The 26,163-nt window shown below is 36.9% G+C and overlaps 3 protein-coding genes across 3 annotated transcripts; 1 reads left to right on the top strand and 2 right to left on the bottom strand.

Moving 5' to 3' along the window:
• Window positions 1-1,310: 1,310 nt before the first annotated feature.
• LOC126822079 (RNA-binding motif protein, X-linked 2) lies at window positions 1,311-6,564 on the top strand. Its single transcript, XM_050550821.2, has 5 exons — window positions 1,311-1,425; window positions 2,609-2,767; window positions 3,322-3,451; window positions 3,940-4,123; window positions 5,174-6,564. Exons 1-5 carry the CDS (start codon window positions 1,412-1,414, stop codon window positions 6,493-6,495), a joined length of 1,809 nt encoding a protein of 602 aa, XP_050406778.1. The 5' UTR covers window positions 1,311-1,411; the 3' UTR covers window positions 6,496-6,564.
• Window positions 6,565-8,700: 2,136 nt separating this feature from the next.
• Window positions 8,701-20,072, bottom strand: LOC126822801 (integral membrane protein GPR180). The gene is made up of 9 exons (XM_050551830.2): window positions 19,766-20,072; window positions 18,769-18,906; window positions 18,233-18,442; window positions 17,674-17,854; window positions 17,085-17,134; window positions 15,061-15,215; window positions 13,409-13,600; window positions 12,411-12,488; window positions 8,701-11,525 (listed from the first exon to the last, which is right to left on the bottom strand). Exons 1-9 carry the CDS (start codon window positions 19,902-19,904, stop codon window positions 11,370-11,372), a joined length of 1,299 nt encoding a protein of 432 aa, XP_050407787.1. The 5' UTR covers window positions 19,905-20,072; the 3' UTR covers window positions 8,701-11,369.
• Window positions 20,073-22,987: 2,915 nt separating this feature from the next.
• On the bottom strand, window positions 22,988-25,997 carry LOC126822756 (zinc finger protein 37). Its single transcript, XM_050551807.1, has one exon. It carries the CDS (start codon window positions 25,831-25,833, stop codon window positions 23,425-23,427), a length of 2,409 nt encoding a protein of 802 aa, XP_050407764.1. The 5' UTR covers window positions 25,834-25,997; the 3' UTR covers window positions 22,988-23,424.
• Window positions 25,998-26,163: the final 166 nt, after the last annotated feature.

Below are 26,163 nucleotides of genomic sequence, written 5' to 3' on the forward strand. Positions count from 1 at the left end.
ACCTATGTTAAGAATTACAATGTGAAATATAATACTCCTGTCAAAAGTCAAAACCTATTAACTCACTTTTTTTTTTGATCAAAATTGAGTTAGGACCAAATTTGTAATTACTAGGGTATGTGCTTCCTGTTGTTTTACTAGATATTCTGATCTTTTGATTTTGTAAGCAGTACACCCATGACACAACCTAGCAACTTCCTTCATTTGCCTAGTATGCCACAGAAAAACCTAGTAACTCAATAGTCAAATCAATGGATAAGCTGGTGTTTAATATTCATTCATAATTACGTTTTCCTTTGTTTTTTCAAAATAAGAAACACATGTAGGTGTTGCCTTTTGACAGGAGATTAAATGCCTAGACCCAGACATGATTTAAGTTAAAACTGCCAAAATATCTGGCACTTTTAACTTTGTGTTGAATGCATTAAATATGAAATGAAATGGAGTTTAACATCCTATTCTTCTGCTTCAACTGGGCTAATCATCTTAATAAGACGGGCATACATCATTCCCTGTGCTATCAGGGAAATTTTGCCCAGACATCGGGGCTACGGCTTACTCTTATTTTGAATTGCAACTGTTCTGAGTTTTTTTTATGTGCACCAATATCTGTACACTGGACCTCAGTTTTCCGTCTCATATACTATACGTACGTTGCCCCTAATAATTGCAAGCTGGGCCCTCCATCCTGCACCAATTGACATGGGGGAACTACGCCTGAAAATCAAAATGAACTTTCTTGGCCAACACAGGGGTCGAGCACAGGACGTCCAGGTTTGCGAGCCAACGTCCCATCCACTGAGCCACCGTGGCTTTCGACATTGAAATAGCCCAAAGTCGAAAAAGTAAAAAGCAAACACATCAAATATAGGCCTATTCAATGACATCATGTCATCATCATGGTTTTAGGAGCTGTCTGTAAACTGTAAGCTTATCTATTGCTTGTTTCATCTCTCTTCCCATCTAATCAGTTAGACACAAATATCTCACCTACAATTAATTACAATGTAATTACCTGTCACACGGTTTCCAAACTCCGAAAACTGTGAAAACTCCAATCAAGATATTTTGTCGGCCATTTGTTTACAGGTTGATAACGAAGGTCACGTGGATGCCATTGGGTCATTTCATTGGTTAAACTATGCCGAAAAGAGTAATGCAGTGAAGTTGTAAATTACCAAATTTGTTTAAAACTGGGCAATTCTATGTTTGTGTACTCAATTTATATTCCACACAATTATTTATGTTATTGGAATAAAATGTTATCGGTCTGTTTATTCTAAGATAAAAAAATCAGATGGTCGTAAAACGGAAGTAGGAACGTTTAGGATTAGGATCGTTTGACAACGGTGACGGTTTCTAATCCGTTGAGAAAGTCATTTTGAGTTTTCAATTTTAATTGTTGAATAAAATGAACCCTTTAACGTGAGTATTTGATTTCGGAAACGTTTAAACAAAAAGTTCGCTTTGCCTCTCTTGAACTTGAACATAGTTTGGCGGAATATCGTTTGATTTTTTATATTTAGAAATCATTTCCTGAAAAAGAAGCCACACGACTGACGACACGTTTAACTTTTTATGGAACTGGAGCTCGTGGTACTAGGAGAAAAAAACGAGTTAGCAAGGATAAATGCCCCCCCCCACCCAATCTTACCAAATATAAATCATTTCCCATACGATAAACCAGTTTTAGCAAGATTTTGTAGTGTAGACCTGCTGTACCGCAGTGTAGCGAATTGTAGAAATTCATCAAAAATCTACCTCAAGTTAAGGCTCAAGTGTCATTGACGGAAACGATGCATACAACTGTCACATTTAATCCTAGATCACAAGTTATTATATCGAATTCAAACTGTCACGTGTTAATTTACTTGCATTTTGTCCTATCCAAATGACTATTCATTACCCCAAAACCAGGCCCTCTATCCTCCTGCATCACTGGCAAGAGCAATCACACAAGAATATCCTGATGACCTTTCTCAGTCAACCCAGGGATCAAACACAGGGCCTCCAGACTAGCGAGCCAACATCTTACTCACAAAGCCACCGTCCCTCACACTTTTTAAAGGACCCTTGTGCCTTGACAGTTGGAATTTTAAATAAAAGTAGACTGAAGGGCCGCTGTCTGAGAAACTTCACCTTATTGCACAGTTCATTTCTAAAGTTTAAAATTTCAAATTGAATGACTCAAATTTAATTGAGGATTTAAAACCCAATCGTGTACATTGTGATAATTGAAATATTTATAATTATAAATTTGGTGTTATTTGCTTATTACATCACATGTTTGTGATCTTATTGATGTACACTCCTTTCATTTTCTTCTGGGGAGTTGGATGGTCGAATGGTTAGTGTGTGCGTGCTGCATAATAAGGTCTGTCATTGAGTCAACTGGCATGGTTTTGATTCCCCGGTTGTGGGTGACAATAAGTAGGGTTGTCTGTCCAACCTTGGGGGGTTTTCTCCAGGTCCTCCGGTTTCTTCCCACTGCTAAAACTCCCATCAAGTGAGTTATTGAAATAAAAATTGAACTATATTTTAGCCTCTCTCTCTCTCTTCCTGTCTTCTTCCCCTTATTACAAGTTATTCATTCATGTTTTAATTTCAGGAATGTGAAGAATCTACAGAAGATAAATCAGCGTGAATTGGAACTTGGAGTGATTGGTAAAAAGTCATGGCATGATGAATATAAAGACAGTGCATGGATATTTATAGGTGGTCTACCCTATGATCTCACGGAGGGTGATATTGTCTGTGTCTTCTCTCAGTAAGTATATGTGGCAGGGATTTAAAGCAGCTGTCACAGACAGACATTGTCCGGCATGATTCAGACATTTCAGGTACAAGCCTTCCAGTAGTACCACGCCGGAAAATCTCGATATGAGTGAATGATGAGTGGTGATTGGCTAATGAGTTCTACAATCGGGTGAATGAGTGGTGATTGGCTAATGAATTCTACAATCGGGTGAATGCTTCGGCGAAGTGGATACACTAGGCGAATATTCGTCTGATTATATCAAACATGTTTGATTGGGCCGAATGAGAGTGGACATACTAGGCGAATTTCGGCGCCGATTGATTAGGCCGAATCATTCGCCTTGTGTGTCCACCGCTTTAGACCTGCTGTGTCTCAAAATAGTGAGGGTACCAGTACATGTTTGGTTTTATCTGGTGAACCTTAATCTTTACACTTTGTAGTACCTTTTCTGTCCACTTAAACATCCTTATATCCAGGCCCAGGCTTGCACAAAGGCCAAATTTATAAGTTGTTCTACCATAAAATATATAACCACTATAACATTGGTCCGTTTTTTATTTTAGGTATGGGGAGTTGGTGAATATAAATTTAGTTCGTGACAAAGCGACAGGTAAATCTAAAGGTTATGGTTTTCTGTGTTACGAAGATCAAAGATCAACTGTTCTTGCTGTCGACAATCTCAATAGTTTTAAGGTAAGTTATTTTTATAAACGTAATTTACTTTTTATATGCCCACATTTCTGAAGTTGAACTGTGTGGTATAAATTGTGGTATTAATATATTTTGTTTGTCTAGCTATGTGGTATTGATATATTTGTTTGTCTAGCTATGTATTGATATATTTGTTTGTCTAGCTGTGTGGTATTAATATATCTTGTTTTGTCTAGCTATGTGGTATTAATATATTTGTTTGTCTAGCTATGTGGTATTGATATATTTTGTCTTGTCTAGCTATGTGGTATTAATATATTTTTTTTTGTCTAGCTATGTGGTATTAATATATTTGTTTGTCTAGCTGTGTGGTATTGATATATTTTGTCTTGTCTAGCTATGTGGTATTGATATATTTGTTTGCCTAGCTATGAGGTATTGATATATTTGTTTGTCTAGCTGTGTGGTATTAATATATTTTGTTTAGTCTAGCTGTGTATTATGAATATTTACTATATGTTTTGTTGTAGCTGTGTGGAAGAGTGTTACGTGTAGATCATGTATCAGAATATAAATTACCTAAAGAATTACAGGACATTGACGACGTTACCAAGAAAATACGCAATGAAGGAATAGCACCACGGACACCAAGTCCAGAACCCGAGTCGGAAGAAGAACAGGAGTATGAAATTCCAATTAAAAAAATTAAAACAGGTGGGTTAATTTTTGAAATTTGGGAATGATTTAACATTCGATCGTTTGGGATAAGTATTGATCATCTGCAATCTAATTAAAACACAGATCCTATTTTGTTTAGTTTTTTATAGTTCAAAATTTCGTTTTACTTGTCTTTACTACACTAGTATCTTCAAGAGTTGTTATATAACCCACGGTCTGGATGATGTAAGGGATTAGCCAATGAAACGTTCTGTTAAGAAGAGTTTTTGGCGTAGGGGTGCATGGAACTGTGGGTAACCCACTAGAAACATCAACGCTGATTGGTTAATCAAATGTCTGATGCCATGGGGGTCAAAAGTCGCTCGTATAACCCCTGAAGCAACCTTCCACTACAATTGGTCAGATCATCATGTAGTGTAGGCCATCAAAATTATATAAAAAAAAAAAAACAAAACGAAATATAGATCCGTATTATAATCAGATTGGATGATCTAGGTAGTTTTGTGTTTGAAAGGTTGCAGTACAAACCAAGTGTATTGATCTAAGTTTGCTTGTGTCATGTGAAAGATAAACTGGAGAAAATAGGGAATAACACGCTAGTATATTCTTATTGATTTACATTATAGGAAATTGCTAGTGTTGTGCAGTGTTTTCCTTACTGAATTTGCTTGGATTTCTGGCTAAAATTACTAGTGTTTTGCATGCTAAAATTACTAGTGTTTCTCAGTGTTTTACATGCTAAAATTGCTAGCATTTTGCAGTGTGTTCCATGCTAGAATTTCTAGCGTTTTGGTGTGTGTTCCATGCTAGGTGTGCTAGTGTTTCGCAGTGTGTTCCATGCTAGTTATGCAAGTATTTTGCAGTGTGTTCCATGCTAGTATGGCTAGCGTATCGCAGCTTGTTCCATGCTAGATGGCTAGTGTTTTACAGTCGGATGGTTTATCATTTGATAATTTTGATTAGAATTATTTTTATAAGCCCACATTTGTATGAAATTTGTCGACCACTCAGACAATTTAGCTGTGTGCATATGCCTCGGTGTCTGGCAACCTATCTTACACTAATATTTTTTGTTCATTATTTCAGAACAGGGATCTGAAAAAAAAATCAAAAAAGAGAAGAAAAAGAAGAAGAAAAGAGAGAAAAAAGAAAATTCATCAGAGACGAGTAGTGAATCTGACGCGGAAACTAGTAAAAATGGCACTGGCAAAGTAAAAGAGGAAAAGGAGGATCGTGGTTACGACCGAGCTATGGCGAGAAAATCACATGATTCTAACGACAGGAGACCTTGCCTCAACGAGGGTAGGGGTGAAAGATCGATGGAAGCTACTGGTGATAGGAATCATAGCAACAGCGAGGGGAGACAAAGAACTCAGGATGATAGGTCAATGGAAAAATCTGATGATAGGAATCGTCGCAACAGCGAGGGGAGACAGAGAAATCGGGATGATAGGACGATGGAAGCAACTGGTGATAGGAAACATCGAAATAGGGATGGTAGGTCGATGGAAACATCCGATGATAGGAAACATGGCAATAGCGAGGGTAGACAAAGAACTCGGGATGATAGGTCGATGGAAGCACATAGTAAACAAGGAAATAGTGAGGGGAGACATGATAGTGATAGAATACATCGCAGTAGTGAGGGGAGACAAAGAATTCGGGATGATAGGTCGATGGAAGCAACTAGGAAACATGGCAATAGCGAGGGAAGGCACGATAGTGATAGAATACATCGCAGTAGTGAGGGGAGACAAAGAACTCGGGATGATAGATTAATGGAAATGGCTGGAGATAGAAAGGAACAAAATGATAGCAGAGGCAGAGAAAGATCTAGATATGATCGAGAAGATGAAAGACGTACTGACAGAGGGATGAATGATAGATATGAGAGGAGGAAGGAAGTAGAATGGAATAGTGACAGAAACAGAAATTATCAGGAAGATAGTTATAGGCCAGAAACAAACACTAATCGCTATGGTAACGACAGCTTGTACAGAAGTCATTATAGATCGGACACAGAGAGATCACACCAATATAATGAATCGGAGCGATATACAAATTCAGATAGGTCCCATGACAGAAACTCTTATCGATACCGCGATTATGAAAGTGAAAAACGATCAGATGAATATGATAGACATTGTGAAAGACCTAGTCGTGAATATCCAGACAGAGATTTAAATTCAGTGGATAGCAGACACAATCGTTTCGGAGAATCTGTTCGTCATGGAGAGTCAGATGTTTACAGAGACTCTGATCGTCATAGAGATTCCGATCGTCATAGAGATTCCGATCGTCATAGAGACTCCGATCGTCATAGAGATTCCGATCGTCATAGAGCTTCTGATAGATATCATGATTCCAACCACCGTGATAGATCCTCTGGTCGTGATAAGTATCGGTGATAGATAGTTTTTGAATTGTGCCCAGTATTTGTGTTTGTTGAAGGCAGCATTAAATATCAGGTTATTAAATTCATCTTTTTTATTCTTCTGAAAGAATCTGGCTCGGGGGTCACTTGCTTGAAAATTAGTACAGAAATGGCTTCTTAGGATGGTCCAGCGCTGCACAGGTTGTGCCCGAAAGCAAAAGTAGTATAAATCCAAAACCAGAAGTGGTAGTCCAACACTACCTGGCCTATGTAACTCCATGGTCCAAGCTACCCTTATACACCAAATCTGAGCCTCGGGACAACTCTAGTGTAGCTGCCCCCTCCTGAACAGACAGACAGACGAACAAACGACAGTCACAAATATTAATATAGATAATAGTTTAACATGTTAATTCTCTATATTAATCGGGTTAATGAAGGTCAGATCCGTCAGATCGGAATGACTGAAGTTAACAAGTGGTTGCCATGCATGATACGTCCACATTTTGAACAAGATGGGACAACCTACATGTAGCCTAGCTAAAAAAAAAAAAATGTTCTTACAATCAAGGGCCATCAAAATCTGCTAACAGTTGTGACTTCTAGAATGAACCACAACCTTGATATCCTTCTGCACACATAGCACTATGTATTATTCTACTTCGAGAATAGATCCCTACCCTAAATGGATCCCATATCCAACAGTTAGTACACGTATACTATTTTTTGTAATGCGGTCCTACTCTGGTTTACATCTGTTTTACACAAAAAGACTAATTAAACCTTTTCAAGTTTATTAAATAAAAGCAGAATATATACTTCTCAAAATTCTGGAAAAAAAATAAAAGGCACCATTCTGCCCGAACCAGTATCATCCTATGTAAACATTAACAATGTACATGCCATTGAGTCAACAATTAACGTCACATGTTGAAAACAGTCATCTTTTACAGAGATATTAGAAGACTTTCGTTATCCTCTGTGAAACAGATTGGTTTAAAAAGGAGAAGCTCCACAGGCATTTGCTGGCTTATGGAGGCAGACCACCATTAAATTTCACCATCTCGGTACTCACAAAATTGTAGTTCGTCTGTTTATAGCAACTCTTTCTCTCTTTTCTCCCCTTTTGCATGCCCACTTTTGTTGATTTTTTGGTCTAGAATGGACAAAGAGGGTTTGAATTAACATTTTCTGCCAGGTTTTGGTAAATATTCATGATTTTGAGGCGGAAGGATAACAGGATAACAGGCAAATAGGCCAGAATTAACATTGAAGTCAATGACGAAATTAATGGTGGTCTGCCTCCTTATGAAGAAATACATTATCTCCCTTTATTCCTACAACTCAACACTATAGTAGTATAGGTCTTATTATGTGTTTCTAAATTTTCTGCACCAACCGAGCTAAAGACAACATACGTCAGTCAATGTGCCATGAGGGGAATTTTGCCCAGAAGGCAATTTTTCCAACTGCTGTGAAATCTTTTACGTGCACATCCTTGGACGCTGTTCCTTGCCAGTTCCTCTATCGTGATTAGTGAGCTATTGCCTTACTCAATGAGCCACCCTAGCTCTTAGACTGGATAACCTGCTCTAATACGTCAGACTCGCTCCTACGTAGAAGTCAGAATAGCGCAGTGACATAGGAACCAGTCTGACGTCATTTAGAGCAGGTTGTCCAGTCTACCGTAGCTCCAATTTCTCGTCAAGACATACACGCTTGTGATATTGTAGTCCGTTCAGTTTCCATCCTTTGTCTAGTCAGGGGGGTTGGACGGTCAAATGATTAGCACGTGCGTGCTGTATCATAAGGCCTGTCATTGTGTCAACTGGCGTGGTTTCGATTCCCTGGTTGTACGTGACAAGGAGTGTCCAACTTCACAAGCAAATTATTGAAATAAAATTGAACCATATGTTAGTCCCAAAATGACCTAGGTTGTGTCGAGTGGACATTAAACCCCATTTCTCTCGCTCTCTGTCAAGTCCTGTACACCCCAAGACATTTTCATTTTTCCAAACTCAATCACGTTTACCCACTCCACACCAAATCAGCATTAACTTTGTTAGTCAGATTTCACATATTATGGCAAGGGTTATTTATGAACGTCTACACTAAGTTTGAGTATTATACCTCAATTAGAAGCAGAGTTATTGTCTTCTAAAATGTATGATAAGAGTGACAACTCTTTTTAATAATCCCTGTTTTCCTCGAATTATGGGGGACAAATAATTTAACAATATGATCAACATGTCGTTTATTCTATATTTCATATATAAAACAAAGCTATTGATATTCTCATATAGAAATACATAACTAATATATATATATATAACTTTATACACAAAGATATAAAAGTTTTTTAACAAAGAACTGTTCATTACTAGCACTTTAGCTTTTTTTATAAATAAAAAAATAAGCGAAAGTGCTAGTATCGACAAATAATGTAGTTCTTTTTTTTCAAAAACCTTTATATATTTGTGTATTTAACTTTTCATATAACTTTATATATTACATAACAGATCTAACTCTAGAGACAGAATATAACTGATATCTTACACCATGTACAAAATATTCTAGTTCTCAGATTATCCCTTCCCCAAGGAGTAGGATTGTCTTCCAACTTCATGGGTTTTCTCCGGGTCCACCGGTTTGCTCCCACTGCTAAAGACCCTTATGCACAAGCGAATTATTGAAATAAAATAGAACATGTTAGTCCTGAAATGACCTAGTTTGTGTCGAGTGTATGTTAAACCCCATCTCTCTCTCTCTTTCAGATTATCCTGCGTCATTTAAAAAGGGACACATGACTGTTTTTATTTTAAAGGATAATCATACATTCCTGTAAAACTGGATACTCATACATTTATGTTAAACATACATTATGCAAACGCTAAATCTGCCAATTGCAGATCTTTCTTTAGGCCTGAAATGTTATATAAATTATTAATTAGACATTTATCAACTTGTCCCGACCATAATCAACTCTCAATGCCACCGCTAGGCTGCGATATTTACTGAATTAAAACACGGTCTGCTGCTTCTGATCAAATAAAAAAATGGATAAACGAGACTTATGTTTTTTATCGTACCAACTTTAGTAATGATGATCGAGGCTGGGCCCAAAATTCAATCGCTAAATCCTCAGTTCAGAGTGGATCAATTTGACTGAAATTTTCAGCAAATTCCCTTTACATTATCTAGTTCTTAAGTATTATAGTGAGAACTACCAGCTCTTTATCTAATCTCCCATAATGTATCTGAAGAGTTCAGGGGAAGAACGATGTAAGTCACGTCTTTTCGCTTAAAAGGCAAAACAGACTTTTGGACGAGAATGCTTGACGCAAACAGAACAACAAGTGGGTTTAATTACAACTTAGAAATGATGTTTAATACGAATCATAATTACCAGTACAACAACAGACTTCCACTTTTCAGCCAAATTAAGGTCAAATAAAGGGTATGATGGACGTATTTGTCCAGGAGGCCATTTCAGGAGGGCCTTGGTTCGATGTGACTCAGATTGTTTTTACCTGAAATTGATACAGAAAGCTTATACAATTTGCTACCAGATGGCGCTATTAATTGGGGCTCGTTGAAAGAGTGGCTTAGATTGTTGTTCCCTGGGGCTCTTCATTTAATCTCTAATTAGGAATATCTGTCCAATGAATAACAGTTCAATTCCGATCAGTATTTGCAAAGTTATGATAAATTGAAATTTCGTCGATCTATGCTGCTTGGTTGAATTCAAGCCAGGAGATTACCAAGCATTGGTATTTTAAATTTTTAATGTTAAATAATCAATCTGAGTACATATAAGTGTGGATTAAGCCGTGAGAAATTTGATATTTTAACGAGAAATTCAAATGACACATTGTTACTTTAAACATCTTCTATGACAATACAACAACTTCAACAAACAACAACTGTTCGATCAGTGTTTAAATCAAAATAAGAAATAATAGTGACTATGAACAGCTGGTTATCCTGGGTGTCAGTGACTAGTTTCGTTCATCTTGAACTCTTCAGACTGATTGGACTCACGTGCCAGGCGTTTTTATTTATAGATCAACTTTAGGGCCTTGAATTGTTCCCATTTGTGATTGCCTGGCATCGAACAATCGCAACAGAGAATTTGATTTAGCCCTGAAGATGTCCCGAAACTCTTTGGTGCTTGGTTTGCAGAATGCAGGAGCTGTATTATTATCACAAGAAATTACTTTAATTAAATAAGTGTTACAGTGTATGACAGGCTTCTCAGTTATCATTGTTTATTGATTGTAGTTTTCCAGAACTATAAAAATTGTAAATAGTGATCCAAGAGGCTGATCCAGCAGTTGTTGATTCACAGAATCTGATATGTTCAACATAAATCATAATAATATACTAGATGATACATCTATATGTAGATATCTTCTGTCTGTCTAACCACAGTTTTTCTCCAGATAACGGCTTGAAACTTCGAAAAATGAGGTCATATTCAGGTATAAAGGGACCGTCTGAGGGTCCCAGAAAATACAAGCATCAAAATATATATCCATATCCCATTTCACATCCCCTCCCCACCCCCCCCCTCCTCCATAGCCTGTTCACACAAATCATGAACTCCTGATATTTCTGATATCAACAGACGATTTTGTTTTTCAGTGGGGTTTAACCAGTTTAAAGTTCTGCTGTTCTGTTCCAACTGGGTTCTTCAGTAACATGTTGGTTGTAATTAGACGACTTTTGAAACAACAGAAAAAAAGAGAATAGTTTAGAATCAGAACACATCGGGGCACAAGGCGGTCGTCTAAACTCTTCATTAATTCAATCTCACAACTCCCCAACCAAAACCTAAAAAATATTCTAAAATCCTGGACGATCCTCTCCATTGATTTTACTCTCACAAACTAAATCCAAGGACGGTCATCAGGAGTAGAGTTTGATGCCAAAGTTTCTGTCCATGCGTAACGGTAAAGTACTGGATAATGCGGACACCTCCCAATAGAGAGATCTGGATAGAAAGAGTCTATATAATAACGCACCGGCTAACGACTGTATCAACACAACTCCCATCGTAATTAACTGAAATATTTAAAAATAAAATGTTAAATAATAACTCAATCTGATTAAAATACAGATCTATATTTCGTTTTGTTTTTTGATATTTTTGATGGCCAACACTACGTGAAGATCTGACCGATTTTACTGGAAGATCGCTTCAGGGGTCGTACGAGCAGCTTTTGACCCTATGATGTCAGACATTTGATTAATCATTCAGCGTTGACATTTCTAGTGGTTTACCCACAGTTCCGTGCAGAGCACACCAAGAACTCGCCGTAAAAGACCGTTTCATTGGCTAATCCCTCACTTCAACCAGAACAGTATTATATAACAACTCTTCCAGATCCTAGTGTAGTAAAGACAAGTAAAATGAAATTTTGAACTATAAAAAACGAAACGAAATAGGATCTATGTTTTAATCAGATTGATAAAAATTATAACACATACTTATAGTTTATTGCTCTATCCAGTTACTAAATGCCTCTAAAAGATTATATTAAATATAATAAACTATTAAAAAAATAAAAATATTGGGGACGTTCAGTGAGTAAGACGTTGAAACACTATCCAGGACGTCCCATGTTCGCTTCCGGTGTTGCCCGAGAAATTTCCTCAGGATTTGTCAGAGTGGTTTCCCTGTCGGTGGTGCTTGACAGAGAGCCTGGCAAGAAACAGGGTCTAACTATCATTTCTTTTATTTTTTTGTTTCTATATGTTTGACTTGACGCCATAAATCATAGTAACTGGTTATCCAAACATAGTAGTTTTTTTTTATTATGTCCAAAGTACTAAATGACATTTAATTCTATTAATTCTGACCGTTAGTATAAGTTATGAATCAATCTAAAACTATTGAGTGAAAATGCTGTTGATAATTTATCATAAAGAAGTTATATATGACAGTACCTTAAACCTGAGATATTCGGGAATAATCCAAGAAATGGCTACAGCAAATGGAAAACACAGAAACCATAACATACATAACTATAATAATAAAAAAATATCAATACTTATAATCCCAGAATAAACTCTTAACATCAATTTTTAAAACGGTTGTTGTCAACAATTGGCATCGATATAATCAATCAGTTTGGATACATTGAAGGGTGGGTTAAGTCTTAGAAGTCTTAGAAGGTTATGTAAAATAATGTACCTTTCTCAAATAAGAGAGAGAGAGAGAGAGAGAGAGAGAGAGAGAGAGAGAGAGAGCATATCATGTTCCATGTCACTCTGTAAAATAATGTACATTTCACTAAATTAAAGAGACAACCAAACCCAACTGTGATCATATAGTGAATGAACTACCAAATTCATATATCATTACAGATGCATTATGTTAGAGCTATATCTGTCTATTGCAGATCTTTATTCACATGTCAAACCTATAATCAACTCTCTGGTCATCGGATGTCTTTTTTTTTTCCAACGAATTTAAACACGATTGCCAATTAATAATTGAATTTTAAAAAAAAATGGATAATCAAGACTTGGTGTATTATTGTAACAAAGAGAGGGAGAGAAATGGGGTTTAAGGTCCACTCGACACAAACTAGGCCATTTCGGGGCTAACATGGTTTAATTTTATTTCAATAATCGCATGCGCATAGGGGTCTTTAGCAAATGGGAAGAAACCAGAGGACCCGGAGAAAATCCATGATGTTGGACAGGCGACCCCACTCCTTGTCACGTACAACCAGGGAATAGAAACCACGGCAGTTGACTCAATGACAGACCCTATGATACAACGCGCCTACGTTCTCAGATGAGAGACTTTTGAAAAGCAACAAATAGGTAGGAATTATTTGCTTTCAAAAAAATATCTCACCACAAGCGCCATCTAACCAAGTGAATCTATAATACAGTAATATTAATGTATCCTAATGAAGTATTTTCATTTCCATTACCTTTGTGAAAGTTCCGTAAAATCCTCGTTTGAGTGAACTGCGTTCTGCTGCTATTGTTGAATGAAGATTCCACGCAAATAAGGCAGCCAATAGAATACGTAATACAACTAATGATATTCCTGCGTAACTTCTGTGAGCATGAAACATTCGATGACCTCGATCCTCATACTGTTCAGATAAAAACAAAAAACCCTGAAAATAAAATTAAACAGTTTGAAAATTGAGGGATTCAGATACTGTGAAAGTAGAATCTCTAATCGACATACATGTGTCAGTTCAAAAATGGTTCAGTTTCATTCAGGATTTACAAAGATGTGATGAATTATAAATTTGACAATATTCAGCATCATCTATATAGAATAAAAATAAGTCTGCACCAACTGTAGGGGGAGACTCAAACGTTCCGAGTGTCAAACGAGTGAAAAGGGGGATTTCAGGCTACAATGCACATGCACTGACGCCATGGAGAAAATATCTCAATCAACCTTGACAGCTGAAACATATTTATTATTTAAATACATCACGATTTTACCCGTCTTCATTAGCCCAGATTAGGAGCAGAACAATAGGACGTTAAACCCCATTTCATTTCATTTCATCACGATTCTAGCCACACCACCTTAGTTGTCGGGAGTGACAGAACTATGACAGATGTGAATTCTGCGTCACTCAATTGTGAATCTATCAATTCGGAACGTTCCGGACTGACAATCTAGCATCCCCTAGGTGTTGGTAAAAGTATTTAGATGGGCCTCTTTGTATTCTAATTGAATCCAAGCCAGAAGTGTTGGGAGGGGTAGGGAGGGGGAGGCTTAAATCTTTTTAACCATTGTCTTGTCCGGTCTGCCTTGTCAAACAAACAACATGACATCTTCAATAGCGAGTATTAGAGTTTCATCACATGGGGGCTCAGTACAAAGACTAAACTAGTTCACAATTACAAAAGATAGTTTGGTGTACTAAAACAGTGTTATCTCCCTTGATCAGTTCTCCACACGCCTTATATTGTCTTTACCAGAAGATTATCTATCATTAATTAAGCGTTAAATATAAATCAATCCAAGTACAAGGTTCTTTCTACAGATGACGAATTACCTACAGTCTTATTTTATTTAGCTCAACCTAGATACAATAGTGGCAATAACTAACCAATCGGACCATTTTTCTAAATTACAAAAATAAAATACAACAAAAATTCTTTGAGATCGATAAATATTCCGAAATGAACAACAAGGTCTCTTCTATTGCCACAGACAGTAAGACATACAGTAGGAATGTTTGATTATCCAGAATCATGTGTAATTATCAGGGCTGCGGACTTGATAATTGAGTCTTTCAGTTTCAATTGCATTACTCTGTGTTATGAACGTGGGGAAACTATCACTGTAGCCTGGGTATCATTTAATCTTGTGTATTCAGCACTAATTTCTTTCACATTCATTTAATATTAAATCTTTGTTTAAAAACTCGTAAAAATCAATTAAAATCACCCAAAATCATCTAATTTGTACTTGCGTCCAAGTTACAGTGTATGAACATGCTGTAATTAATGAGACAAAGTTAATTTTTATTCTTTGTATTAAGACGGGGTCCAACAATCCTTTCTAAGCGAGGAAGGAGAAACAGAATATTTCTTATATGTCCTAGATTACCTGTAAAATACCCAGAACTCCAACAACTTTCGCAGCAGGTTTTTTACTAATAACGGAAAGATGGGTATAACGACAATGTGCGCTGGCCAACGTCCATCCTAACGACAAACTCAACAACATATATAACATGGCAAACTGCGATAAAACATCAAATACTGAAAAATATAATTCATAAATATCAGAATGATCATTTTAACTAATCCTATTACACAAGACAAATTTGAGATTCCCTCAAAGATACATTATGTTAGAGCTTTTCTGGCTTCAAATGTTAAATAAATCATTATTTAGGCATTTATTCACATGGGCAAGCCAATAATTCTCTTGGGAGAGAAATGGGGTTTAACGTCCATTCGACACAAACTTGGTCATTTCAGGACTAACATATGGTTCAGTTTTATTTCATTAAATCACTTGCGAGTGAGGTCTTTAGCAGTGGGAGGACCCAGAGAAAACCCACTAGGTTGGTCAGGCAACCCTACTCCTTGTCACGTACTAGCGGGGAATCGAAACCACGCCACTGGATTCAATGTCAGACCTTCTGATCCAATGTGCATGCGTTAACCATTCAAAACTATACAGTTATATGGGACAACAATCACTGGTTTATTATACACAAGCACGACGTTTCGATAAGTATTCTCTTATCGTTATCAAGCACAACGGATTGTGCTTGATAACGATAAGAGAATACTTATCGAAACGTCATGCTTGTGTATAATAAACCAGTGATTGTTGTCCCATATAACTGTATAGTTTTGTTATGTTTCCAATTGCTAAATGCCACTAAAGGATTAACCATTCAGTTCGTTCTTTTATACTTTTGATGGCCTCTACTACATGAAAATCTGACCGGTTGTAGTGTGTTATATAACTCGACACAAACTAGGTCATTTTGGGACTAACATATGGTTCAATTTTATTTTAATAATTTGCTTGTGCGTAGGGGTCTTTAGCAGTGGGAGGAAAGCGGAGGACCCAGAGAAAAAGCCACGAGATTGATGGGTTATATTACAACTCTTCCAGTAGTAAAGACAAGTAAAACGAAATTTTGAACTAAACGAAATAGGATCTGTGTTTTAATCAGATTGTAAGCAAAATTATAAGGGCATATATAAATCACTGCCATAATTCATAACAATTTTTAGGCTACTGTTTTATTGGTCAATTCTGTTGGTAAAATAAACCGTATAACCTGTGGTGTTTGTATTTCTATTAAATCTATAATCAGCCAAATTAAAAACTTGACACTCTGGATTTTGGGGACTAGATTTTTAATATTTGGTTTAAGACAACTATTTTAGTGTTATGTTGGGCACAGACGACCTTGACATCAACAGAAAGCAAGAATACGTCTCGCCGAAAGTCCTTGACATTGATAACGTTCGTGATGTCACAGTACCCCCCAAAATGAAATTCACAGACTTGGAGAACAATCGGAATAAAGTGTTTAGTAACGGTTGTGGCCTCCTCTAGCGTCTTGTACTGCCACACAACGTCTTCTCATGGATCTCAGAACATTAGTAAACACTACCCGAGGAAGACGTCGCCACTGCTCAGCAAGAGCATGTTGAAGGTCCTGCAACGTCAGTGGTGGATTCACGTTTTTCCAGTTCAAGTTACGTGTGCGTGTTCAGCTTAAGCAAACTTGCATAGATTGACCTCACAAGCTTTTGTTTGCACGTGTTTTTCAGGTTTTTCATCTTTATATGCTCAAAAGTCACGTGATCCACGTGACTTTACAATTTTATGAAATTAAAGGCTTCTTACTACTTACTATCATTAGAAACACTTTAAAAATATATTTGACTTACCAGAAAAAAAAATTTGTTGAAATTCATCAGTGTCAAGTTTTTAATTTGGCTGAGTATATATATAACTGTTGTTCAATATTCACAACCACATCAATACAGATAGTAGGACATTGTATAATTTAACTGAGGAGTTCAAAGCAAAGGACGAAAAAAAAACAAGGTCCTGTGACCCGTGTACACATTAGCGTACATAAAAGATGAAATACTCACATTCTGATAGAAGTTCTTTAAAGGGTGATCCCATACCATCTTTAGAATAACTGAAATAAACAAATAAATATAAATCGTCAACAGAAACTCAACTAGATCATTTCTTAAATAATGTACAGCACAGTTGAGTTCACATAGCACAGTGGATGCTTACTGCTGGCCCCTGGATCTATTCACTTTAAAAGTTGATATATATCGATACAGGTTTTGTTCATTGCTTACAATGGGCCGTGTTGTTTGTCATGTCTACATGGTTTGTTTGTGTGTAGTGTGGTTCTCCTGCGCTTACTATACGCACGCAGGGGTCGTCAGTTCATTTTAATTTCAAATATAGTCTATATTCGTAAAGATGCAGGTTTTATCGTACAGGTTGGTCCAGAATTTTGACATTTTTGTATGATGGACAAAAAAAACCCTGCCCGGCCGGGTCCAGGGTCTTCAATTGCACATGCAAAAGACCTGCTCAGTTCCCTAATTACAAACTGTTGTTTAATTGGCTTGGTACAAACCAGGGTAAATGTTGTGTATTGGCTTGCAACAAACCATTGTAAATGTTTAGTATTGTAAATGTCTGGAAATTGGCACAAACCTACGTAAATGAAGCATCATTAGAAATCCACCAACAGATTGTAAACATACAGAGGTAGTGAGAAGTTGTATAACAAGCTGCATCGGGCCGCCTTTACTTAGTGTCTGGTACAATCTTGGTGCAAATATACACGCTAATACAAAATATCCCAACGTTAACAGCTGATAGAATCTCAACAATCCTGTAAAACACACAAATAATAGAACATAATAATAATCCTGTAAAAGAGAGAGAGAGAGAGAAAGAGAGAGAGAGAGAGAGAGAGAGGTCCACTTGACACAGACTAGATCATTTTTATTTCAATAAAATCGCTTGCATGTGGGAGGAAACCGGAGGTTGGACAGGAAACCTAATGCCTTGTCACGTACAACCGGGGAATCGATGACTCAATGACAGAGCTTCTGATCCAACGCGCATGAGCTGACCATTCGTCCACCAGACCCCCTCTATGGAGCGGACATTGGATATAAAAAGTATTTTTTTTAAGAAGCAGCTACAGTAAATACAACTGATTATCAATTTCTATTGGACAATCCAACATAATACAATATCTTCCTACCTGTTTCATCATCACCGAAATGTTCTGTAGGATTGCCGAGAGAATCCGGATTAAAGAAAGAGATGTTATACTGGACATAGTTTGGTTGTTCTAGCGGAGATCGTGGTCTGTCTACATCACAGGTATACGCATCACTGTAAACAACATGCCATATACGTGGTTTCACAAAGTGAGATACACTTAAATTTCCCTTCGTGGCATTCAGGTGATCTGAATAATACAATTTAATATTACACAGGTACATGTATCACATTACTTTTTACCTTTGTTTAAAATACAGGTACGTTACAACAAGTGTACCATCCGAACAACTAGACAATATACCTAGCTGCTAGCTAAAGGCACTCTTTCAGGGATTTACAAGCCTGCTATGTTTATAGTTAAAGTTTTAGGAGAGAGGTAATATAGGCCTAGTCTGTTTCTCAATCCTTTTCTGATAATAAAATATTGTTTATACAAACAAAAATAGTTAAAGTTTTAAAATATTAAACAACGCACCTAAAAATCAATTTGAAAACAATGAAAAGATAACATACAAACAAGTCTTGCTTTATTAAGTTGACGTAAACAATTATCATCTTGTCTAGCATCTCGCCAATCTTCGTTAAGGTACAGGTAAATATAAACAGGTGTGTTACCTGTAGTATTTAAACTATAACGTAGAACTGCATCACCTGTAACAAATAATTATTACACCTTACATACATGTACCGTATATCTAAAAAATGAAAAGAAATGTGGTTTAACATCCTACTGTTCTGCTCCGACAGGGCCAATGAAGACAAGCTCTGAGGGATATCTTGCCAGGACAGCGGCACTACGGCCTACTCTTGTATCAAATTCCAACTGCCTAGGGATCTTTTACGTGCATGGCAACCTGTACAAGGGACCTCAGTTTATCATCCCATCTGAATGACTATATGTTGTCCCTTGCCAGGCCCTGGCCCTATCTATCCTGCATCACCAGAAAATCCTGATGAACTTTCACGGCCAAGACCAGACTCGAACACGGGACGTCCAGGTTAGCGAGCCAACATCTTACTCACTGAGTCACCACTGCTCCTTTATCTAAAAAAACAACAAAGTTAATTGTTGTATAGGTGCATTGCATTCTTGGTATTTTGTCCAAGCATGCTTCATATCACTTTATTGTTTGTACATTTATACCGCACAACTAAGTGCTCACACTCACGTTAAAAAATATGGTACAGAAATGGTATAGACAAATAAATAAAAAACCTGAAATACAATAATGAATAAGACATATGTAAACATTGAAATCAATTTAAATTCTTATAAATTTCTTTAATGATTGACATGGTCCAAAATTTCATGACAGCCGTCTTACGTGCACGCGAATGTCTACACAGGAGCCCTTTTTTTTTGTACCATCCGAACGACTAGGTATTTAAGATAGGTGGGTTGGGTTTGACTTTTGATTTAACAGTAGGCCTAATTTTAGCTGTAATAAAGCCTTTAAAAGATGTTTGGAAATAGACTGAATCACTGATAATTAATGTTTTATAATCTCACCATGGAAACAAAAGGAAGAGATATATTGTCCCCCTTCAACTTGTGCTGTAAAACTATTAAACGTTCCTAACGTCGTCTTACTATCCACAATATTGACACAAGAAAAAATATAAACAAAAAAAAAATAAATAAATCGCATCCTATAACTGAAGAGAAAAATAAAATCTCAATAAATTCCCATTAACTCCACAAACATCGCAACCGGCTGTCTAATAGTTATTTCAAAAGAAATTATTGTTTATTGATGTACAAGAATTTTCTAAATAGGCCCTATATTCACAAGTACGTGTTAGCAGATGTCGTAAATAGATGTGGTTTTCTTATTTATTTAAATCGATGTTTTATGTCCCAGTATTCTTTGAAATTGTTAAGAAAATCTGTAGCAAAGAAAATATATCGGACATGATACAAATATTTAATTCTCCGCGTAATATTTTAAAACGAAATTGAATTTCGTGAAGCTTCATTTGTCGTAAAAACGACCCATTTATGGTAAAACTATCAAAATTGTGGATTGTTAATTCTGTATTTTGCGGAACGAAAATCAAAAACCTTTAAATAGAGTTCCCTCCCTTATAATATTAAAATGACAAATGCTATTTTATTTATATTCAACTTGATTTTAAATGACTGAAATATAAGCTCTGGTTTGATCATAAAGTCCGTCATTCAGTTATTTTCAAGTGGCTTGGTTTTTTGAGGGTCCTCAGGTTTCTTCCCATGGCTCTCTAAATAAACATGTACCAATAGGCTAGGCCTACATGTTTGGTGTCAGTCCTGATATAATCTAGTTTTATTTGAATCACCTTGCTTAACCCTTGTCGGTGCACGTTGTGAGAATCACATATCAGGTATCAAGGGGTTCATATGAACCCCAGTTATAATTCAAAATTTTTACGTACAGATATATCTGAATAAAAAGACAGCCGTTTAGTTTTTATTTGCATTCATATTTGACAACTGAAAAACAACTAAATTATTATACAAAAACATTTAAGTGACATTTGAAAAAGATTTAATAATTCTCACAAAATTGCTACTTTGTGTACTATGTGATAAAGAGGTTAAATGGCAATTCACGCTTGATACACAAATCATTGAATATTTGGAATTCATCATTTAATTTTTGGTATTTGTAACATGCAGATGTTAAAAGAGAGAATACTCTGGCATACGCAATATGGTATTAGGCAGCAAATACATTAGCAAAATCACTACTGTGAGTTGAAAGTTAGGGGTCCGATTGGACCCCTTGTTCACTTCAAGCTTTGGGCCTGATTTGCATGTAACAGAACTCTGCATGTGAGAAGCATATGAATACCGAACTCTTCGCTACGTGTAAAAATGTATAGGAGACAAAGTCACTAAATTTCAGAAAGCAGTGCCCAGTAATAACAAAACACTATAAAACATGTGCATGGGGTCCGAGGAGACCCCACATGCACCGACAAGGGTTAACAAATGTCACATATACCTTGGTTCACTTATATTCTGCAAATTGGCTTTAGCATGTCACATGTCACCCTCGTAATATTGGTCATACTTTATAAACCCATAGTTTCATCTTAAAGCAGGGGGTTGGATGGTGGAATGGTTCACGCGTGAGCATTGTAGCCCATCATAAGGTCTGTCATTGAGTCAACTGGCGTGGTTTCGATTTCCCGGTTGTACGTGACAAGCAGTGGGGTCGCCTGTCCAACCTTCGTGGGTTTTCTCCAGGTCCTCTGGTGTCCTCCCGCTGCTAAAGACCCCTACGCGCACGCGAATTATTGAAATAAAATTGAAACATATGTTAGTCCCGAAATGACTTATTAGTTTGTGTCAAGTGGACATTAAACTCCTTTTTTCTCTCTCAACCAGAATGCGAGCACTGCCAAGTTCCTTTGACAGTTAAGCACATTTTGATTGAGTGCAATCATATCATGAACATATTATAAGATCAAATTATTATCACTGCGCTCCACTACCTCATTATTTGCTGTTATAAATTTTAATTGAATATAATGTAACCTGTATTTTTGATTTAAACTATTTATAAAGGACTTGTATTTATTTTTAATTCTATGTATTATCTGTGATACTTGTTTATATTTTCGTACATATATTACTAATGTTTGGTGTCATACATGTAGCCCGGTTGGAGCTGATGTGCCATAAAGCTTAATTTCATTTCAATTCACGTTCTATGCAGTGGTAGGTTTTTATTGTCAAAATCCTACTGATAGAACACCAGAGACTGTTGTTATTTGTTGTTATTGTATTAGGCCCACTGATAGAACACCAGACAGTTTTTTTATTGTATTAGGCCTACTGATAGAACACTAGACCCTGTTGTTAATAGGGGTTCACGGTGGCTAAGTGGTTAAGACGCTGGCTCACTAGCCTGGAGGTCGGGTGTTCGATCCCTGCATTGGCCGAGAAAGTTCACCCAGATTTTCTGGCGTGGCTCCCCCTTGTCAGTGATGCAGGAAGGAGGGCCTGACAAGGACAGCTGTCTAGTCATTCGGATGAGACAAAAAACTGAGGTCCTGTGTACACATTGGCGTGCACGCAAAAGATCCCTTGACAGTTGGAATTCGATATAAGAGTAGGCCGTAGTGCCGCTGTCCGGGCAAAATTTCGTCTTCATTAGCCCAGTTCGGAGCAAAACAGTAGGACGCTAAACCCCATTTCATTTCATTTCTGTTGTTAATATTGTATTAGGCCTACTGATAGAACACCAGACAATGTTGCTATGATTGCACATGGTTACTGAGGAAAATAGTCTGTTTTCATGTCAATAAGTCATTTGTTTGAAATGTCAATCGTCGTGGGCGATTCGGATGAAGGTTTGATTTCTACTCCCTCGATTCAGTCAATGAAAACTGGACAAAAACCAATGATAATAACGAATCAATCTTTATATAGATGGAGTCCTGTCTAGTGCATACAACGTACATGTAGGCTGGATACCATTCTAGACTTAAGCCTACACACATGTACATGGGCTTGAGGGCTAGAGGCATACAGGCTGGAGTCTTGTCAATGGCTAGAGGAGACATACATGTAGGCCGGATTTCAATCTAGACTTAGGCCTACATAGGCTGGAGTCTTGTCAAGAGCTAGAGGAGGCATACATGTAGGCTGGAGTTCTGTGTAAGGATAGGCCTACATGGGCTGGAGTTCTGTGTAGGGTTAGGCCTAAACACAAAATAAAGCATAATGTAAAAATGCAGTAAACTATTAACACTACCAACAATTTAAATTTATTCCCATTTCATAATAAATAAATAATATATTAATATAGCTCATTGTTACTTTGTAAAACTTGTACCATTCTCTCTTTCCAAAAACTGATCTAAAAATCATTCACAACACATCACTGCATTATTATAGTTCGAAATATATTGATAGTCAATACTTGTACAGCCCTATGGATATATTCACTTGATAATCATATTACCGTACTTGATATGTTTGTTGTCTGTCTTGTCCACAGGTTTGTCATCATTTGTTTCTGGGTTTTTTATGCGTGGTACTGTTCTCCATCAAGTACTAGGAACACCCACAAGTTGACAAGTGTATGTAGGTATACCTGACCTATTTAACACCAACCGACCGACCGACAGAAATATTTTACTCTGATCATATATCTTCACCAACAAAAGTACACGATGTAGCTATGAATCGTCAATGTTTTCATCAGTTTTGCTTTCATCATGAGTCATAACACTAGTGTAATTCGAAAGCATCCGATCGCAATGTTTGGAAGAAATAGTTCCAGAACGTTTTGCCGCCAATAATAATTCTGCGATGTCTTCGGTGGCTATGTCTTGTGTTTCTCCATCTTTTGATTGCTGAATAACGTAGCTGACCGTATTGTCGCCATCCTCGACCTGGAACACCAGGCGCTCTCCAATCATCTCTTTTCCTGATGATGTCTCGGACATTTCTACATTTGCATCAAGATTCAAAGAAGTTTCAACTTCTTCCAGGTTTTCATATTCTACGTTGGTTACATATGTCACATTACCAGACTCACTGGATGAATACATCACCTCTGATTCCACATTTTCAGTCTTCAAAAACGTCACCTCGCCATCGTTTTCACTGGTAAGATAGGCAATGTTTCCGTTATCAGCCGTGATGAACGATACATTTGAAGTATCGTAAGATAAATTTGTATCATTTTGTACGACATATCTGATATTGCTCTTCGATCCAACAAAAGAAAAGGCATCTTCGGGCGTTCCGTTATTTTGTATTGTGATTAATTCTTCAGATATGTCCGCTGCTGCATTGTGCATTTCCGAGGTTTCTAATTCTTCTTCCTCTTCTTGCGTTAAAGTTGCATTATGGGCAATTTTTCTATGTCTATTTAAGAAATGTTGTTGCATGAAGCCCTGTTTGCACTCGACGCACACAAAGGAAAATGAATCTGCATGAGCCGTGTGCATGTGCTCTATTAATTCTGCTTTGTAACAAAACGATTGCGAACATTTGGAGCACTGCAGCAGATCGTCAGGGGTACGGTTGTATTTATAGCGTGTGGGACGAGACTCTAAAACCTTGAAGTCCTTTACATTATGGATATGCACCATATGATCCACCAATAACTTTGATCGTGCAAATACGACAGAGCACTCGGAACATCGAAAATTCAATAAATTCATGTGAATCAATTTGATGTGAGAGATCATTCCGGCTTTGTGGGTAAATCCTTTCCCGCAGTATGGACAATGGAATTTTTCAATATGAGGTTTCATGTGAATGAGCCTAATATGGCGCTGGCGATTCGATTCATGCCAAAAGCCCTGCCCACATTTTTCACACCTCAGTTTTGTTTTAGCATCACCGTGAATTTTTTCATGTCTCCGTAACTGAGATAGTTTATAAAATGATTTACCACAAACTTTGCACTTCAGGTTTGAAATTCCCTCGTGTATTTCCTCAATGTGCTGCTTCAAACTGTTGGCAAATTTAAATCTGGATGAACAAAGGTGGCACAAATGTTTTTTACTGTTAGAATTTTTACCATGAATCCAGATGCAATGACTTTTTAACGAATGAATGTGTTTATAAACTTTGTTATCACATTTAGAGCAAGTTAGATTCTTGTGATCATTTAATTCGTGTGTTTTTAATTCATGCCTTGTGGGAAATAATTTATTGTCACATATTACGCAAGCATACATCTTTTGCTTTAAATTTGCCCTTATCAATGTTTGCGTCTTGCCAGCAAGCTCAGAAATGCCATCGTTTTCACTATCTGTTCTTAAAACCCTCTTTGTTTTTATCAAATGTTTAACTACCCTAGTTTGATCTGCCTTTTCTTTTAATGAATTTAATTTTGAAATTTCATGTGCATTTGCGTCATCCATTTGACCTGGTTTTATATCGTTAGAATTAGAAGAATTTTGGTCCAGATTTTCCTTTCCGAAGAGATTATCGTTGACGCTTTGGAAAGATTTATTATCTGAATTCGGAGTCGTATCCACATCTTGTCCATCACTCAATTCATCTTCTTCTTCTTCATCAAACGAGCTTTTCTCCAGTTTCATGATTTTCGACGAGAGCTTTACCCCACGTAATCTATAATTACTCTTAGACGAATCATTGTTTGCTGACAGCAGATCTGTGTCTGTTGGAGGAATTTCTTTATTGATTACAGATTTTGTGCTTCCCTTTGGTCTTCCACGTTTTCTTGGTATTCTGTCAGTCAACTTCTCAGAATCATTGTTAGCATCTTTTTGAACAGTTTCGTTTGGTTCATCATTAATGATGCCTAAATTTGTCTCAACATCAGCTGATGGCAAAGCTTCGGATAAATTTGTCACGGAGCATTTCAACTGTCCCCTGTTCAATTTCTGTCGGGATTGAAGGAAATCCAAGATGAAAGTTAAACTGACTTCACTGTCCAGAATATCGGACCTCTTAACGTCTAAAATACATTTATTATTATTGGTCTCAGCGTTGTATCTTTCAACGATTTCAGTTTTGGAATCGACATCTTTTAAAACAAGATTTCGGAGAAATGACAGCGGAAAAGTCACTTCAATCCCTTTGACAATGTTGGACAAAAGCGGCATTTTGTTTAAGATTCATGCATAAAGAAGCGTCTGAAAATCGTCATCGAAGGTGTTGTGTCAAATTAGAAACATTTTTCTGGCATATCTCTTGCATGTTTTGTGAGTTTTTCGAAACATGATTCAGTGTTCATTACATTCTCATAAAATTCTCACGCTGACCAATTTTTAACTCTAGAACAAGAAATCTTTCAAGGGAAGCAACTCTTTTCCAAATATAGGATCAGACCACTTTTATATTTTATTTTTTTTATAAGTACAAAGATGAATAATACAACCGGATAACAATGAATAAAACATTTACTGAGTTGACTCACTAGGTTTGTATTGTAC

Source organism: Patella vulgata, chromosome 1 (genome assembly GCF_932274485.2).
Source record: "Patella vulgata chromosome 1, xgPatVulg1.2, whole genome shotgun sequence".
Taxonomy (NCBI): Eukaryota; Metazoa; Mollusca; class Gastropoda; family Patellidae; genus Patella; species Patella vulgata.